Below are 19,415 nucleotides of genomic sequence, written 5' to 3' on the forward strand. Positions count from 1 at the left end.
GCTACATTAAAATCAAAGATCTAGGGGGTTCATTAAATCAGTGTCAGGTTACTTTCTTGTAAAAAGCTCAGTGGGTGCACCTCAGGTCTGAATTTGAACGCCACTCTTTCATTTTTCTGCTCCCATGACATTAAACAAGCCCAGTGTTTTTCTCTTTGCTTTGGTCTCTGAAGAAGAGCTGCTGTGAGTCCATGGACACTAGAGTGTTTTGGTAGGATGCAGACTCATGGAAATGGGTGTGACATGAGGACATTTGAATGACTAAACCAAAAGCTCCAGACATCTGGTCTGTGTTGGAGAACACTACTTAACTCTGGAGCAGGAAACTGGCTGTTTGAAGACAATAGTTATGTTCAAAATCTTACCCCCCTATTTCTGGGCTCAACTATTTCTGTTGGCCATTTCTTCAGAGAAAAAGAAATAAAGTCTTGACTTGCATAGATCTTTATAGGAACATGAAATATTTAAGGCGTGTTGAAGGATTAATCCTCCTAGTTGCCATTTATCTTTCTATTGTGCCGAGCTAAAATGGAGACAATGATGGGAAGTTGTCATCATTGAATTTAATCTCACTTAGCTGGAACTCATGAGGCTGATGATTGAGCATAGTAGCTTGTTATAAGGATAATTTTTCAAAAGTCCTTATTAGTATCTACTGAGATACTAAAAGAAACAGAGTATATCCCTGACCAGTTAAATTTTCCCCACATGGTTGGTCACTTGGTATTAAAAAAAATCAAATGTTGGCCTGAAGTCAAGAGAACTACATTATACATAAAATCTTATAGACAGCCAATTGCTAAAATGTATTTTAATAGATGATTGATAGTGAAAATTTGGCTGATGATACCGAACAGGGCTAAGCATTAAATTCAAGTAATAGCATAAAATCTAAAACAAACTCATTAGTTTAATCTTATTTTGAAGATTTTTACCATTTCACTGGTCAAAGACTTCCGTGTTAGCTTGACTTGGTTATAGAGATACTGAATATTAAAATATATCCATCTAGAGAGATTATCAGAAACCAACAGATCGGACATAATGTTGATACTTGAGAATTTCTCTACTGTTGAGGACATGAGTCTCCTGTTCTATGTCACCCCATGGAGGTTGCAGGGTAGTGCTGATGTAATGTACATCAGACTTCAAATCAAGACTTGAAGACAGTTGGGACTGCAGACTCAGTGCTTTAAAGCACTGGAACTTGGATTGTAGCAACAAAATAACTAGTAGGGCAGATGGTATTCACGGCATTTCCAGTGATAGCAGTGTTGAAGGTGGTATTGTTACTATGTCTGCAGTGTAAACTATGCAGATCTATATGGGAATACTGACATGCAGGTAGGTGTGTGTACACAGCTCTGAGCCACCCTCTAGCTGTAGGGGTACACCAGGCTTAGGGACTCAGTGACTGTCAATTCAGTGAGGATGTCACTGGAAAAATGTGAGGCAGTTCCTGTGTCAAAATCGTGGCTCAGGATTGTCATTCAACTTGTAATATCCACATCAAAACAAGCATACTGGAGATTTCTAAAAAATAGTTCTAGAAATCAAGTGATTTGGCCATTGTTAGAAAATTCCAATGACTGATTAGTTCATTGGAAAATAATATCTAATTCACTTAAAAATTTTTTTTGAGGAACAACCTTGGCTACAATCCTGGGTTGGTCTTAAGTTGGTTGCATAACATTGAACAAGTCATTCTACTTCTCTTAATACTTCTTCAATCCTTTCATCTGCTGTAAAATGAAGTTGGATTAGAATATCTATGATACTCTTTGTGTCACCAATGCACTATGATTTTTTTTCATGCAGGAGCTTTACTGCTCTTATTGGACCCATTGATTGACTTTATGCTTGGAAACAAAGTCCCTGAGCTTAAAGGCTGTTCTTTGCAAGAAAGACCTTTGGTCCCCAACTCCACAACTCTCTGCCATTTTCTAGGCTCCAGGATCTGAAGTCTCAACTTTTCAGGAAAAATATTACTTTTGAGGCTAAGGACATGGGAGATAGTTGATATGCAATTACATATCACAAAATGATATGTAAAATGACCCTAAAATGACCCCTAGTGACAGGTTGGGCACAGAAACCCTGGTCCTGTCTAATCTGCATATAAAAGCCAGAGTTCTAAGGCATCTGGGGGCGGGGGGGGGGGGGGGGGGGGGGGGGACCTGCCGCGGACCAGCACAGCAGTAGACGATGAGGCCACCTCAGGGTTGAGAGAAGCGTGCAGGGTGGTCAGGGCGTCACGAAAGAAATGACAAACAGACACACTTCAAGAGTGAAAATCTGAGTGTAATTTTCTTTAAGTTTGTGACCAGTATATATATGTTTTCCAAAAGCACAGGAATGAATATCAAAGAAATTAGCTTGCTCATGGGCTCAGTCTATCACCATCAGGGAGGTGATCTACATAACAAACAATGACCATTATAGAAGAAAGGAGAAAGTTTAGAAAGACAGATAAGGGATTAAAGTTTGTAGTTCTAGAAAGACGGGATAAGATTTTAGCATTTTTGTAGTGGTTCTTGGTGGTCGTTATCTTTTGATAAGCTTCTGCCTTTTCAGGGAACTTCCGCTGCACTTCCTCTGCTTCAGGCTGTTCCGCCCCCCCCCCCTCCCCGCGCTGGTTGCCCAGCCGGATCTAGGGACCATGGCGAAAGCCATTCCTAAAGATCACTGCGGGGGGAGGTGCAGCAGGTAGGGTTTTGCTGTTCTTCCCCTGCGTGCTGGTTGCCCAGCCGGACCTAGGGCCGGTTAGCCCTAAAGGTCACTGCAGGGGGAGGTGCAGCAGGGACCAGTAAGTATTTCAGTCAAAGGAAATAGCCCCTGCATGGCTGGGATGGGGGAAGAGCTGAGTGCACATGGGGCTGCCTGGTGAAGCATAAGTCAGGGACCCAGAGGTGCCTGGAATCTTGGGCCAAGATTATCCTTTTCCCCAAATTGATCTGGGGCTTGTGGAGCTGACTATACCTTCATGGAAAAGGAGTCCTTAGATTCCACATGGAGGTACAGGAACATACAAGGCTCTGTAGTTATTTGATTAGCCAGCTGGGCCAACTCCTTGAAAGATAAAATCTCTGTATGAATGGCTACTGGGGACCTGGTACTTATGGATTTCCTGATTAATGCCTGATTGACCTGGGAGTCAGAAAACTCACTCAGCCAACTTGATCACTATTGTGTGAAGGGCACAGAAGTGAATGGTCCTGAATTGTCTTGACAATTGCTTATGTTTGGCAACTCAGTCTTTCAGGATCTAGGGTAGAGAGTCAGAGGCAGGGCAATGAGGGAGCTTCCCATTTTTCATTTCAATGAGGGAGCACTATCCCCTTGTAGGAATAAGGCAACTTGCTAGCAGTTTGGAGTCCTCCTTTGAAAGGAAAGGCAAAGGTGGTAGTTTCTGTTCTTTCTAGCACCAATCCTATATTCCAGTGAATTCTTTTTTTTTTTTTTTCAAGCATATAAGTTTGATTTTATTTCCCCTCTCCTCTCCCTGAGTTGCCACACTCCCCTTTGACAACAAACTGATTTTTTAATAGGAGGCCTCCTCTGGCCTCCTGACAGCTTAGGGTAGGTTGTAACTTGACCAGAGAGGTTCTCTGTCCTACTAAGTTCCGTTGGAGGGTGTCATCCAGTGAATTCTTAATGTCTAATCCTGACATGGCCTAGGCTGTTAGTGTAGAAATGGACTTTTGAGATATCTAAATCCTTCTTCATTTTATAGATGAAGGACCTGGGAGCCAAAGCGATCAGTGATTTGTCCCTGATCACAATCTAGCTGAGGGGAAAGTAAGGAACCCCAGCTCCTGTATCTCAGTCCCAGCTTCATCCCACCATCCACCTGACCCCAGGGAGCAATTTGAACACATGACCTTCCTGTAATGATCAGACATGGCCTTGCAGCCTCATGGTTTCTTTTTTGTAACTTCCAATGCTCATTTATGAGACTGAGATGTCACTGAGGTTTGAGGGTCAGCCTGAGGCCCAAGAACAGAGTATGAACTAACAGGGTTATATGAGCTTACACTAGAGCTTGGTATTGTCGGCAGGCTCAGCAAGCAAGGCTTGAGCCAGAAGCCCTTTTGGGCCAGTTCCCCCTGGCAAATACACTAGAGCAGTGAGGTGCTCTGGTGCCCTTCTGCAGAGCTGCCCCTGCTCCCCACACCTTTGTCTCTACCCACAGTGGATACATGTGACTTGACCTACACACATTTCCAAATTGCACAGTTATTTTTGTTTTTCTGGGTTCTCATTTTTTATGGCCCCAGAGATGTGCTTTGAGGCTTCATGTGGTCTCCTCTGTTAATGAGAATGTGGTGTTGGTCTCAGATCTTTGATGGCAGGCCTGAGATGCTAATGCTGTGTGTATGTGTACTTTACATGGCCTCACAGATCAGGACCCAGGAGGAAGAGTAAAAAGCCAGGAAGGGACCTCCCTGACTGAATTTCTCTACAGTGAGCATTGCTGCCTGGCTGCCCAGATTGGCTCTTTCTTGTTTGTGTGTTTGTTTGTTGAGTCTAATCCAAGGGTGGCCTCTCATAACCTTCCTGCAAGGAAAAGGATCTTTCTCTGGGGACAACAAAAACTCTTTTGCCCCTCAAGTAGTCTTGGTTATGTACATGACGAAAAAGAGAATGCAAAGTTCACCAAGTATAGTAACTAATATTCAACAATGATTTAGTAGATTCCTGGTATCATTTGACAAGGTCTCAACAGATTTATTTTTATTTATTTATTTATTTATTTTGCGGGACCCTAGCTGGTGACCGGGGGCTAAACTGGCACTGCAGAGGCTGCAGGCAGCCTCACAACCCAGCACTCAACTGCTGCGCCACCAGGGGAGGCCCGGTCTCAACAGATTTAATCTCAGAATCATCTTATGAAGTGAGTGCTTTATTATCCAGTTTCACAGAGGAGAAATAGAGGCCCAGAAATATCAGTAACTCGCTGAAGGTTACAGACCTAGCTCTTTGGCAGATCTGAGACGATCCCTTCTATTGGTGCCTCGGCTCTACCATCCCTAGTGTGTGAGGCCCACAGAGGTTCCTGTAATATTCACTGATGAACTCACTAATGACCAGGTCAATGCACCACCGCCCTGGTGCCTGCAGCGCTGACAGTGAGAGTGAGCTACAGAGGAAGGATTTGCCAGGTAGGGTGAAAAGAAGAAAGGAGGGCATTTGAGTTTAAGAAAAGGCAATAGGCATAAGTAGAAAGATAAAAGATTGGATATAATTGTCACAGAGGGGTCATGAGGACAAAGATGAGGTTAGGGTGGCACCAAAGCCAAGAAGCACATAATTTTGGGAGCCTCAGTCTATGACAAGTAATTTGTCTTCACCCAGTGTGGGCAAAATGCTCTATTATGCCCTTTTCCCCAGAACCCATACAGGTTCCTTTTGTTATCCTATTTCAACAAATCAGAGAACCACAATGTTTTGTGGTGTGTAGACCAGCAATAAGTTAAGCCTTCCTGGGTCCTTTGCCTAGATTGTTCTCCAGCTTGATCCTGAGGTCACATCAGTGTGGAGAGGATGTGCTGATGGCAGAGGGTGAGGACAACATGGCCTGTTGAGCCCCATGGCATTGAAAAGCAGGTCTGGATTCTAGTTCCAGTGCTGACTCTTTAGCTTTATGACTTTAGGTCAATCTATATATCTCACTGGATTCAGTTATAAAATGGGGAGAATAAGCTCTGCTCTCCACACTTATAGGGCAAACTGGTTGGGGACAAAAGGAGATAATAGATGTGAATGGGCTTTGGGAATTTATAAGCATATATCAAGGGTTGTGGTTTGTTACTTTTGGAAGAAAAGGAATAAAAATCACCCAAAACCCATAAATCAATAGTTTCTATGAAGCAGATGATAGAGGAGGAAAGAGAAAAAGAGTTCATTAATGAATATTATGTTCCCTTGTGATCCCCAAGAGAAATGCAAGTTACCTTTGAGGAATGGGAATTCCACCAGTCCTGAGCCCTGGCCACCCCAACTCCAAGAACATGGGGCCCTGTGCATAGGCTGAGGACATCTTGAACAGGATATTCATTTTTGGGGGGAGAATAGTGAGATTTTTATTTAGCCCTTGGTCTTAGCCAGCAGGATGCTGAAGAGCGTGGATGTGCCAAGATAGGCCACCCAGAATATTTTAATGGTTTGGACACATACATAGAAAAGTTAAAGGGAGGTTTTTTGTTGGGGCAAGTCGAGGTGATGAGCTCTTAAGATGTATGCAAATTTTCTTTTCCTGCTTCACAGATGTTTATGACTTTGGCCTTTTTCCTACTTGGTGTGGTGATAATCTCTTGTGTATTCATGACCAACACCTATCACAATGCTTGTTTTATATAGACAACCTACGTGTTTGAGGAATAAGGAGAAAGAAGTCAATTACCTCCCAGATTTCTCTGCAAAAAGAGATCTGATTATGCCTTACGAGACTGGATCTCATAAAGATGTTAGGAAATTGAGAAGGAGCCCATAAGAATAGCTTCCCCTAAAATTATGGGGGTGCTAGGTTTGGGAGGGAGTAAATCTAGCCCTAACCCTAATCCTGTATGATGAATATAGGTTATTGCATCCAAAAGACTGAATCTGAATTCCTTCCTTGAAATGCCAGCAGTGAGAAACTTACATGTATTTGGGTAAGCTTAGGTAATTTAAAATTCAGTATAAATTATCCTTTATTTAGAGCAACAAAATTTCCTCTAAAGCTAGTAGGGTGGTCTTCTCCTTAAAAATGTGTTTGGATATTCGGTTTTCTTGAGCACATTGTCCAATACTTAGAGCAGTTGCTTCTGCCTCTCCTTGGGAGAGCAGAAAATCTTTACAATGAATGGCTGGTAGGAAGCATTCTTACTATCCAATGCTTTGGAAAACTCTGTGTGCTCTCTATGTATTTTTGCCTGATGGGTCCTGTTGACTCTCAAAAGCTCAGCTGTTTCTCAGAGTGTCTCTTGTTGGATTTTTATTTCTCCCCTCTTCTCAAGCCTGATTTGGCAAAATGTGCCAAGCAAGGAAATGACTGCCTATATGGGGTTCCCAAGTCTCCTCCAAAAGCTCTGAGATTTTGGTCCCTGGTGACCCAAGTCCAGGGCAAAACTCAGCATCTGCCTCTTGCTTCTGCTCTAAATTGGCAAATGGCTAAAAGTGACTGGTGCAGAAATGATGCCACTTCTCAGGTTCTCCCTTCCCTGATGTTTTGTTCCTCTATTCTCACTCCCTCAGCAACAACCAGATGCCTTCAAATAAGTGATTTACACCTTTTACTTGACTCTTCTAGTTATTCTCGGGAGGAGCACTGATTCCTGAAAGCTACTTCTTCCCATGTGGAAATAGAAACAAAAAGTTGTCTTTTATCCTGCTGCCTTTAACATTCACATTAATTGATTATGTTTTACTCTTTGAATCGACTAGGAAGAAGCTCAGAGACAAATTTGAGACCCATCACTAGTGATGTATATATTTGGTTATAGTTGTAATATTTTTGGTATTGTAATATTTAATATTGTATATATTTGTAATATATTTGGTTAGATACAACCATAGCTATAGCTTATCTTATGGCCCTGCTTTCCTTTCTCTTTAACCCAAATGTCTGCATTCATTCAGTCATTCAGTCATTATCTTATTCAATTTTGCAAGCCAGTTACAATCTTATTTTAGAATGTAGCATAGTAAAAATTATTTAAAAATGATAATGCCTAATCATGATTAAACACTAGTCTAAGTATTTGACATATATTAACTCATACTTCCTTACCACATTCTCACAAAGAAGTATTATTACTACCAATAAACAGAAACTGAAGGCACAAGTAACTTGCCCTAGGCCATAAAACCTCTGAATTGCTTACGAAAGCGTAGATGTAATATTTAAAGCAATTTATACTCTTGCCTTCAGCTGTTCCTAGATATCATCTGTTGAGCCCTATTCATTCCATAACATGTACTACATTCTCTGTATACATTAAATCTCTACAACGACCCTGCTTTGGTTCTTAGACACCAGGATATTGAGGTTTGGAGTGATTTTGAAACTTGTCTCGAAGTCCCATCATTTGAAATTTGCAGACTCAAGTTCTAAGTAAAAACCTATTATGATTTCAAGTCATGCCCCTATTATCTTCTCAACTACTGATCTTCGTGGCTATCCAGCTGTCTCTTTGATTTACAGCCTTGTTGAAGGACAGAACATACAGTTTTACTGTGAAGGCCTCCTTGTCTTTGGTCACCAAGCAGAACAGCATATCTCGTCTCACTCTCACGTCAGTGCCTGAACTCCAGCTTGGGAACTCTCTTCTGGAATGCAACAGTAATTGTTTCTGGAAAGCAGTTTGGGTTTCTAGGAAAATTCAATTCTAAAGGGCTAATCCTTAAGGGGAATTTCAACTTGGCAAAAGAGATGTTAGCAGAATAGACTCATTGTACATAGAGGAACCCGGAGAATCTCTCTGGCACCTGGCAACATTCCACTATATAGATATTTACCAGCACAGAGAACCATGTGAAGTAGCCTGCTATGTGGAGCTTGGGAGTGGGGGCAGGGAAGGGCCCATGCTGTTTTCTTGAATTGGACCAACTTATTCTTCCTAGATTTGGAGGAATTAGATCACTGTAGCCTGGGGTTGAAGAAAGAGGAACCATTGATTCAGGAGATCTGAACTTGGTCCTGGTTACTTTACTTTGCTGTGCATCCTTGAGTAAATCAATTTACCTTTCTGGGTTCTGAGGCCAGAAAGGAGCCACCGAAGGAGTTAGTTTCCTGAAGTCCCTTCCTGTTTCTCATGTTTTATGATGGCAAATGTTCCTTCAGACCCTGGTGTATCTTGGGTCCTCTGGTTGACCCCAGTAATCACCTTCCTGGTCAGTTTTGTCTTCCCTATGCCCGGAGAGACCCGGATGCCAACTCTCCATGTTCCAGGTCTCACGTGTGCCATGTGTGTGTCTTCCTGGAAGCTGCATATAGAACACTCATTGATGGGTGAACCTGTGGTCTGGAGCTAGCAGAGATGGTAAACACTGCGGAACAAGCAGCCCTTTCAGACTCTCAACCTTGGCAGCATCACATGAAAATAATTCTTGGGAAGCTGGGAACTGGTGGCAGCTGCTTCTCCTCAGCCTGCCTGCCAGGCCCCACCAGAGCTCGGGATGGATCAAGGTCCCTCCTGGCATGCAGCAGCAGGCGCTGGTAGTTTTCCACTCAGGGAAACTGGAAAAGTGGGTTGGCTTCTCTATCCCAGGAGGTTGGTGGGTAGCAGAAGCATCAGGAAACCACCAAGGCATCAACAGTCAAAGTCAGGAGGTCCTCCCCTGCCTGCTCTTGCTTCCTCTGACTTCCATGCATTTTCACACGTCCTTATTGGCATAACATGGCTCTCAGATTGGTCGGATCTGAGCGATAATGAGGAAGGTTTGGGGGGAAGCAAGGAGGCCTGACATTTAGGACTTGCTCCTACCTGGCACATCTGAGTGTTCCTCATCAGCTGGGATCCCTTTCACAGAAGGAGCTTACCTGCAATAGGCATATTCAGCAGGAAAACTATACCGCCTCTGCTGAGAAGTGCTACAGGCATTGCCTAGGCCACGACTTATAAAAAGCCACTGCGATGAGAAAGGCCATCCAAGATCATCTTGTCTGTTTTCCTGTGCTCTTTCTATGAGGTGAGAAGAGGCCTGGGAAGACTGATTCACCACGAAACTGTGCCCAGTGACTGCTTTGCTGGATTTTCTCTCTTAATTACCATTTTTATGTTCTTTGCTTCTGACTTCTAGACCTCCGGCCCCACTCTCAAAGTTGGTTACCATCCCTGGGGCCCAGACTCTGGCTCTGGCATTGCTGGGGATCTCACCATCCGGGGGCATCAGGAAGGATTCCTGACATTTTCCTATCCTCTGTGCCTCTCCTGTCCTAGAAATGGTGGAAAGTGAGAACAAGCCAGGACAAACTTTGATCTTCACTGGGGGTGGAGCTGTTTGCTGACATGCAGCTGAGCAGGGTATTTGTTCAGCCAACATGTGCTGAGCAGCTACTATGGCCATGCCCTTTGGGAGGTTCCAGAGCAGAGAAATGAATCCATCACATTATCTGCCCTTAAGAATTCAACATGTGGCAAAGTTCACAGTTTAGCCATCTTTCCACCCCTCCACCCATCTCTCCACCATCTCATCTACTTTATTTATTTGCCAGATGTGTTGGGCATCTAATGGATGCCATGTATTGGTTGGCAGGTGGTAAGTGGGCTTGGAAGAATCAGACATGATTACTATTCTCAAAATTGCTCACAATCCAATAGGGAAGGAGGTCAATAACACACATGAAATAGAAGATCTCTGGTGAAAGTTGTCACCTAAAAGAGCCCCCTCACCCCCACCATCACTTTTATCGCCAGTGTTTCCATGATTTTGTCACATTGCTTATAATAGTAATTGCAGTAATAGTTATTGTCCTGTAGACAATTTGATTGTCGGTTTGATTACTAGAAATAGTCTTTTGTCTTTTTTCCTTACTGGAAAGTGAGGTCCACGAGATTAATCCTTTTCTTCATCTCATTCACCATGTATCTTCAATATAATAGTTGACATATAACAGGACCTTATTTCTGAAATAAATTTCTGATCGTTTTAAAAAATAGATCCATTTGTTAAGTAAATCCAGGACACAAATATAGGTTGTAATAAAGTATGGGCTTTACAGGACTTACAGGAATATTTTCCATACCTGTGGCCTGGTTAACCATTTTTGGTGAAGGCTACTATCACATAATTCATCAGGTCTTTGTTTTTCAACCCTGTGGTAATAAACAACAGAAAGTTCTTCTTTTAAGACTTATTCAACAGATATTTATTGATCACTCATTTAATTCCAGACACCCTACCAGAAACTGGGGAGACAACAGAGATAAAGGTAGATAAGGTCCCTTGCCCTCATGACACAAGTTGGAGGGGGAGTCAAAATTAAACAACTATGTTATATATAATATTATATAATAGTGTCTAAAGGAAAACTTTTACAACAGTAAGGGTTTGTAATATAACCTGTATATTACAAGAGCATATAGAGATTCCTAATTTATCCCAGATCTCAGAGGAATTCCCCAAGGGAGGGGATGAGCAGAGCTGGAGGATGAGCAAGAGTTAGCAGTAAAGGAGGGGAGAACATTCCAAGTAAAGGGGTCATCAAATGCAGGGAGATCTTGAATCTGGAATGAACTTCAGACCTTTATGAAGCAGCAATAAGACCCTGTGCTGGGACAAAGAGCAAAGATCTAGGAACGGCCTGAGATGAGGCTTCTGGGAGGTCAGCTGAGACCTGATCTTGTGAGTTGTATGGGTCATATTACCCTAAGAAGAATGAAAAGTGATGAGAAGGTTAATTTCAGAATTAGATTTAAGAAGCTCATTTGGTAGAAGTGCATAGTAGTAGTGTACGTGTGAGATGGTGGAGTGTGGGCCGGCCCTGGATGGGATGAGTGAAGAGGGAAAGAAATAGCTAGGCTCAAGAAATTTGCAGGGGGGAGAAACTAAAGGATTTGCTGATTGACTGGACCATTCACAGAAACCAGTTTTACTGCTCACCCTTTGATTACCTCCTGGTGGGAATAACATAGCACCTGTCATTCCTGAATTCTCTCCTCCAAGAATTCTGTATTGATCTCCAGGCAGAGATTTGGAGCCTCCCTTCTTGACCCAGGGAGAGCCACTTCCTGGCCCCATGGGTAGTGTCACTGTATAGGCTGTCCACAGTTGGCTTAAAACCCTTTGTGAGATGGAAAGGGCTGGAGTGGCTGAGTTGAGGGGAGTACTGCCTCATTTTCTTTTAAGTAGAGAACAGAGCCTCCTCTCATCCCCCAGCCTCTAGATTTCTCAGACTTGAGGTCTCTAACTTGAGTGCCTCAGAGTTGCCCGAAGGGCTGGTTACAATAGAGGTTGCTGGCTCTGGGGATCCAGATCGGTATTTTTAACAGGTTCCCAAATGATCGTCTGCTGCTGATCCTAGGAGTACACAGGGAAGATCTTGGCTCCAAGGCCCTGATCAGGAGAAACGCAGAGCCCTTGGGAAGGCAACGGGCATGACTTGACACCAGATTCTATGTTGGGGGACTCCCCCGCTTTCTCTTAGTCTTTCCCAAGGATTCCTAATCCCAGGAATATAATTGAACTGAATGTTTCCTAAAGGCAGCAGCAGTGGCTGCTCTGTTTAAAAACTCTTGCTTGCTGCTCCCAGGATGAGCAGAGACTTGGAGGAAAATCATTTGCAACAATATCATGACTCACCCCGTCTGACCCTCTTTCCCCTCCCTGGTTTACTCTAGTTGTTCCGAGAAGCACTCATGGCCCAGTGACTGGAGCTGTGTGATAGCCGGGAAAGAAAGCCCAGGGGGCTGGGAATGTGCATTTCTTGGGCTGTTCACCAGGGATCCAGAGAACCATCACGTGTCCAGGCAGGAGGGACCTGGGTACAGGGTTTGCTCTGCCTGGCTGTGCAGCAGAAACACCTGGGATACTAAAATTAGGCAGGGAGTTTTTGGGGTGTGTATCAGTTTCAGATACACAGCCCCCAAAAAATTCTCTCAGAGTTATGCTCCCAATATGTATTCTAGAGCCTTCCCCAGTGATTGTAAAGCTATTGGTCTATGGACTGACTTTTGGAAATCATTGTCTTATGTTTGTTTAGTTCAGCTCCTTTGCTTTTTGCACAAGGAAACCAAGACCCTAAAGAGAGTCATAGTTTGCTCAAATCTGTGTGGTGTAAGTGTCGAGCCAGGAGTGGCTTTGAAATCTGATTTTCAGAGGTTGTATCATTTAACGAGGTTACAGTCTTTAGTTAAATTCTGAGCTGAGCTAGTACTCATGCAATGAATGGCCTTGGTGGTGATTTAAACTCTTAGCTGTAAAATGGTGATTAGTAGGAAAATTGAAATAATGAATGAGAATATGTTTATCACATGGCCTGGCACTTGATAAGTACCCTAAATGGATACTGCTATTACTAGGTTCTATTGAAATTACTGCCTGTACAATGGATCATTGCTTTATGTACCTCTAAGGGGGAAAGATAGATAGATAGATAGATAGATAGATAGATAGATAGATAGATAGATAGATAGATAGATAGACACCAGCAGGAAAATTAGGAGTATATCCTTGGAAGTTGCATTCAGATTTCAGAGGTGCTGACATGTGGGAAACATTTCACTTCTCTTTCCTCGGACCTATGGAGATGATTACTAAATTAAATGCTCGCATAGTCAAAGCTAATTTCAGAAGAAGCAGCATCCTTAGTGTGTTGGAGCAGCAAGGAGGCCAGTGTAGCTGATCTGATGGGGAAGGCGGAAGGGGTGTCTGGACCAAGACAGTCAGGGGGCAAATCACAGGCCCCAGTGACCAGGTAAGGATATGTGTAAGGTGGGAAGTTCGTGGAGATCTTTAAACAGAAGCATTATATGATCTGATTTACATTTTAGTAGATACATGTGATTAGGTAGACAAAGGGATGCTATTGAGGAGATTATTGCTCTTCTGCTGGGCATTGAAGAACCTGAGTTTGTCTAGAATGGTAGTGGGATATTGAGAAGCAGTAGGTGGGAATGTTTTTGAATGCCTCACAGGATCTTCTATCAACTGATGGCTGGATATGGAATATGAAAGATTCAAGAAAGTCCCAAGATTTTTGGCTGGAGTAATTGGAAAAATGGACTGGGTGAAATGGAAGACAGAGGGAAGAAATCTTTAGTGAAAGTGTTTGTTCAACTTTATTCTTACTCCAATCTAGATCTATCTCTAAGGTTTAGATTTTTTTTTTAAGATTTATTTATTTATGCATATAAGAACTGGGTACATGACAGAGCTGGGGGCGGTTGGTGAGAGGATTCACCAGAGACAGAGTGGGGAACAGAAAGGCAGACTGACTGAAATACACTGCTGAGGGGAGCAGCTGACGAGACAGAAGAGGTCTGCTGCCCCATATGGGTAACTCCCTGCCTGGGGATCAAACTTGTGCTGCAGTGGTTCAAATAGCTTGATAGGTTGTGTCTTAACCCCTTGTGCCACCAGGGAGGCCCAGGTTTAGCTTTTATTTTTTTAACAGGTATTTTGGAGTACTTAATTCACTCCTCCAATGTGCATAAAGTCAAAATAAAAAGAAGAGTAAGAAAAGGAACAAAATATTGTTCCTTCCCTCCCCCCCCCAAATTTTTCATCTGTAGGGGAGATAGAGCTTTCACACAAATAATTGTATTGCATTGCACTATACATCTGATGCCATGAGAGAGACAATAAAAATGTCAGAACTAAGAGGAAGAGGAAACTTAGGGGATTGGTATTACTGTCCTTCAAAAATGCTTGCCTTAGTTGAGTACAAGTTCCTCACCCTGCTCAAGGCTAGGAAGAGCTTAAGCTCTGCTTTCTGCTGCAGGGAGCTTGACCTCTTTGCTGCATTCCTGACATTCAAGAATGCCCTTCCTCAGTGCACCTGCACAGCATGTTCCCTTTACATGGAGCCTCACTCTCTGAGAGTCACCCTGCTTGGTGACTTCCTTTCTCAAGTCTCTGTTCAAAGTCACTTTATGTGGGAGTTACCTTGAGGTTAACAGAAAATAATGCCGAGTCCCTCCCTGTACTTTATTTCTTCCCCAGCACTTACAATCATCTCTTGTGTGTTTATTTGTTATTGTCATTGCCCCACACTAGAACCTAAGCTCTGTGACAATAGGCACTTGACTTTGTTTCCTGCTGTAGCCCCACCTTGCTCAAGACATTTTTGAGTGATGGAATGAATAAAAATAGGAAATTCTAAATAGCTATGGTCTGGTGTATTGAGACAAATTTTGAGTTAGGACTCAGAAATGTGATGGAGTCAAACCCTGACAGCCTGCCAGGTGTGGCACTCAGTGGGTCACCTCATGTACTTTGAGAGCCACAGTCCAAGCTCAGTAGCAACAACTGCACCACTCAAGTTATTGTACGGGTGAAAAGAGGTAAACAAGGGGATGTCGTTTCATCTTGCAGATGGCAAAAAAAATTATTTTAGGGATCAAGATGGCAGCTGGGAGTGCTCTGACATGGTCAAAGGAGCCAGGAATGCCTGCCTTGGCCAACCAGGCCCCCTGTGGGAGACATACATACAGGTGACAGTGGCAAAGGAAGAGCAAAAGTCTGCGTTAGTAGTAGCTGGACTTGTGTCTCAAATGCCACTGCGAGGGCTCTCTAGACTGAACTGGGACAAACAGTATGTGGGGTAAAGGCCCCCAGAAGCCTCTCCCTGCCCAGGAGGTCATAACCCTTAGAACTAAAATGCTTGGCACACCCAGCCACACGTAGGTAAGTGTGAAGGAGGGGACCCTTGACTCAGGGTCTAGCCTCCCTGCATAAAGGGATGAGGCAGAGAGAAGGCCATGCCCTGTGAGTGATTTTGAAATACCTCTTACCTCACTCACTGGTAATTTTGGACTTACTAGTATCCTGTAATTCATCCTCAAAGGATAAGCATTTCCTCATCCTTCCTCCTTTCAGATTCTCATTCCAGAAAGTTTAGAATTTGAGAATTTGTATGAATATACACTTTAGTAATTTGGGGTAGATACCTAGGTGGGGAGTGGCTACATGGCACGTGTGGATGTGTGCCTGGGAGTCCTCTTCTGCTCTGTTTTCTGTTTCATTGAAGTATTTGTCTAGCTTTACACTATGGTCACACCGCCTTGGTTACTCTAGCTTTATATGACTCTTAAAATCTCATATTCATTCTCTCTGACTTTCTTTTTCATTGTGTTGCAGCTTGGACCCTCATGGAAAAAGCTAGTACAATGGCAGTGCTCATCTTTGCTTCTCAGGGATTACTATCTCTGTTGTCAGATATACATTATATCAAAATCCAGTTTATCCTACTTCTTTCTCCCCCCTCCCCCTGTAGTGTGTCTCTGGTTTATAGTTGCCTGTTGATTTTTATTCTTATTTTATTATAATTAGTCTTTTTCCTGATCCCTTATTTAGGTTTTCTAAATTCCTGCTATGAGTGAGACCATCCAGTATTTTTCTTTTTCTTTCTGGCTTATTGCACTGAGCATGATCCTTGGATATTTTACAGGATGATAACTAATATGAAAATGCATACATTGTACAAAAATGAAAAATGATGTAAAAATGTATAAAATAAAAATTAAATGAAATAAAATCTAAACATCACTCGTCAAAAAAAAAAAAAATCCAGTTTATCTACTTGGCCCATTTTTTTGTTGCTTAACCCAGGGAAGTAGCTCACTCCCTGTTACTCTCTCTTAGTTGTAAGTGGAAGTTTATATCCAGAGATAATATTTCTTTCTAGAGGCCAAACATTGTGATGATGGGGCCAGAGCTGTGTGGCCAGTCCCTTCCTAGGAAAGTTGTTAGCTTTGCTCCATAGTGTCCTACAAAAGAATGCTGGTGATTATGAGGATGGCAGCACTGGTAGGAAATTGGTTACAAATGCATGTCTACTAATAAGGGAATGGGGATGGGCCACAGGTTATCTCCAGATAAAAGGGTACCTCAGCACGTTACGTTATGTTGCATTACTTTGTCAGAGTTTGAACCAAGATAGATTTGACTGAGGGTCAGTGTTGGAACACTGGAGGCTAGTGACTTTGGGGGCCAGGAAGAAAGGATGAAGAGGTCACAGTTATCAGGCTGGGCTTGTAGGTGCCATTAGCCAGATTTAAGTCATTTTCCTCCCTGTCTGGTAATCAATGACATTCTTCCTGGGGGTATCTGGAAATGAAAATGAAAGACATTTCTTCTCTTTTCTCTTTGTTTTCTCTTGGGTCAGCCATGTGCCGCTATCCTCTAGGCATGTCAGGAGGCCACATTCCAGACAAGGACATCACAGCTTCCAGTCAGTGGTCAGAGTCCACAGCTGCCAAATATGGAAGGTGAGGATGGATGCCCCCAGGAATCCTGAACTCTGGCATGGACAAGTTTCCTGTACATAATATCCTGACTTACAGTGCTTGGGAAGAAATGGAGTGTTTTGAGGGAGCTGGAGGAATGCATCTTGCAAGTCTTGGTAGGAAAGGAGTCAGGTGGAAGCATGTGCTAGCGTGGCAACCCCATCCCCACCCAGTAGATGATCCCATTGGTATACAGAGAATTTGCTTCCCCCTTCTCCTTGTGAACACTGTAGGAAGCACATGATAGTATAGCTATGGGAAGGGACATGTTACATAGGACTCTGGAAGTTAGGAGACCTGGTCTCCTTTCTGAAGGTGTCATGAATTATTATTCACAGTACAAAGCATCATGACCTTAGACATACATGGAGGCCTCCAACAAGTTCTCATCTCTCAGGGCTACCTCACATAGTCCCTCCTCATCTATAAATAGAGTGATCTTCCTGGGTCCTCTATAGTAATAAATTTCTTTGTCAAAAATGACTGCTTGTAGGGCCTAATCCACATTGTAGAATCTAATTCCTTTGGTATAAAGGATTGATTTCTGTTAAAATGGAATCACCCACAGGAAAGCAACCCTAGTAAACCTTCTCCATAATTTCTACCTAAGCACGTGAAAGACAAGAGTGATAGTTGTGGGGTTGGCAGGGAGTAGCAACGAGTATGTGACATCTTTGAGAAAAAGAACATTCCAGGGAAGAGGGAAATGGTAAGAGGTTCCAAAAATAAACCTTATACTAATTTTATAGTTTTGTTCACTGGTCATTCAGCCTGGAGTTAATATCATGAAACCAGATTATTTACAACTGTCCTGAATATTCTTCTCCCTTATCCTGCCATGGATTTCCATAACTTTGCTGAGAGTCATTGTCCACCCTGCTGGTTATAATTCCACTGTATTGTAGAAACCACTGGAAACCTTATGCTCCAGCTCTTCTCCCTCCCATAACTTGATATCCAAGCAATAAAGGGTGAGCCTAGTCATACGGGACTGGAAGTAGGAGGGAGCATGGCAGATGACCCAGTGGGGGCATAGAAGGTAGAAAGAGTTTCATGTCCCTCAAGTTCTCTCAGTCAGGATGGAAATAAAGGCTGCATGTTATCTGAAGGTTCTAGATCCTCTTTGGTGACTGTCTTTGTGGGTTTCATTATGCACCCTAGGGAGAAAACTGACCACAAGTGGGTGCTATGGGGGCAGTCAGGCTGGTGGGGAGACCCCAGAGTCAGTATGGACTGACTCAGGACAAGAGAACTGCCTGCTATGGAATGGGAGGCAACTCTCTTTTCATCATTCCCATCTGTCTCCCCAACTGTCATCTCTCAAGGTTGGACTCAGAAGGAGGGGATGGAGCTTGGTGCCCTGAGATACCAGTGGAGCCTGATGACCTCAAGGAGTTTTTACAGATTGACCTACACACCCTGCACTTCATCACTCTGGTGGGGACTCAGGGGCGCCATGCAGGAGGCCATGGCATTGAGTTTGCCCCCATGTACAAGATCAATTACAGTCGGGATGGCACCCGCTGGATCTCTTGGCGGAATCGGCATGGGAAACAGGTAGGAGGAAGACACATCCAGGACCATACTTTGACTTAGGCCAGAAGAGGAGTATACAGATTATGTGTGTAGGTATGTGTGTGCACACACCTCATGTGCCTTTGCAAACGTGTGACCCAGTATGAGCAAGGATGGGGGAGGGGATACAAGGCTGCTGAGCAAGTTAAGTAGCTTCCTTCTTCTCCATGAATTAAAAAGAGAGGGTCCATCAGAGGGATGGTGATGTGTCAGGTTGGCTTCATAGTATCTCCTCACTTTTTCTGTTTTCTCTCTTCAGGTGCTAGATGGAAATAGCAACCCCTATGACATTTTCCTAAAAGACTTGGAGCCTCCCATTGTGGCCAGATTTGTCCGCTTCATTCCAGTCACAGACCATTCCATGAATGTGTGCATGAGGGTAGAGCTGTATGGCTGTGTCTGGCTAGGTAGGTTCCTAAAGAGAGCTCTCATGGACCTTATTAAAAATCCCAGCCCCTGGGAAGTAAAAATCAGAAAGGGCTGGGATTAGTATTCCCTGGAATTAAGTGATTCCCTCTTCGTTAGAGTAAAGAGGGGAACATTGTCCTCCCCCCAGGACTTAGTGCCCTATACCTGGAATAATGCATTCTCAGTAACTATGCCAGCTACTCTGAGCTAGTGCTCCTCAGTAATGTTCCTGGGTGCCCAGATTGAACCCTGGGTAGGTAGACCTGTATGCAAGATTGCACCCTGGAAACCACAAATGGCTCTCTGGGAAAGGTAGTCTGAGCCCAGGCATATCTCCTTCCCAATGGCATGGACATATCTCTGTTTCTCTTGGCAGATGGCTTGGTGTCTTACAGTGCTCCTGCTGGACAGCAGTTTGTACTTCCTGGAGGCTCCATTATTTATTTGAATGATTCTGTCTATGATGGAGCTGTTGGGTACAGGTAAATTCTGGGAAACTTT

At 43.4% G+C, this 19,415-nt stretch overlaps 1 protein-coding gene across 3 annotated transcripts in view; it reads left to right on the plus strand.

Annotated features, from left to right (window-relative positions):
• DDR2 (discoidin domain receptor tyrosine kinase 2) overlaps positions 1–19,415 on the plus strand; it is a 138,414-nt gene that overhangs the window by 83,321 nt on the left and 35,678 nt on the right. For all 3 annotated transcript variants that reach the window (XM_037506595.2, XM_054693524.1, XM_054693525.1), the window contains exons 3-6: positions 16,811–16,913; positions 18,257–18,488; positions 18,766–18,913; positions 19,291–19,396. In XM_037506595.2, the coding sequence (XP_037362492.1) occupies positions 16,811–16,913; positions 18,257–18,488; positions 18,766–18,913; positions 19,291–19,396 (589 nt within the window). The remainder of the gene's footprint in view (positions 1–16,810; positions 16,914–18,256; positions 18,489–18,765; positions 18,914–19,290; positions 19,397–19,415) is intronic.

The sequence above is a fragment of the Talpa occidentalis genome, unplaced genomic scaffold (assembly GCF_014898055.3).
Source record: "Talpa occidentalis isolate TD23 unplaced genomic scaffold, MPIMG_talOcc4v2.1 talOcc4.12, whole genome shotgun sequence".
NCBI classification, from domain to species: Eukaryota; Metazoa; Chordata; class Mammalia; order Eulipotyphla; family Talpidae; genus Talpa; species Talpa occidentalis.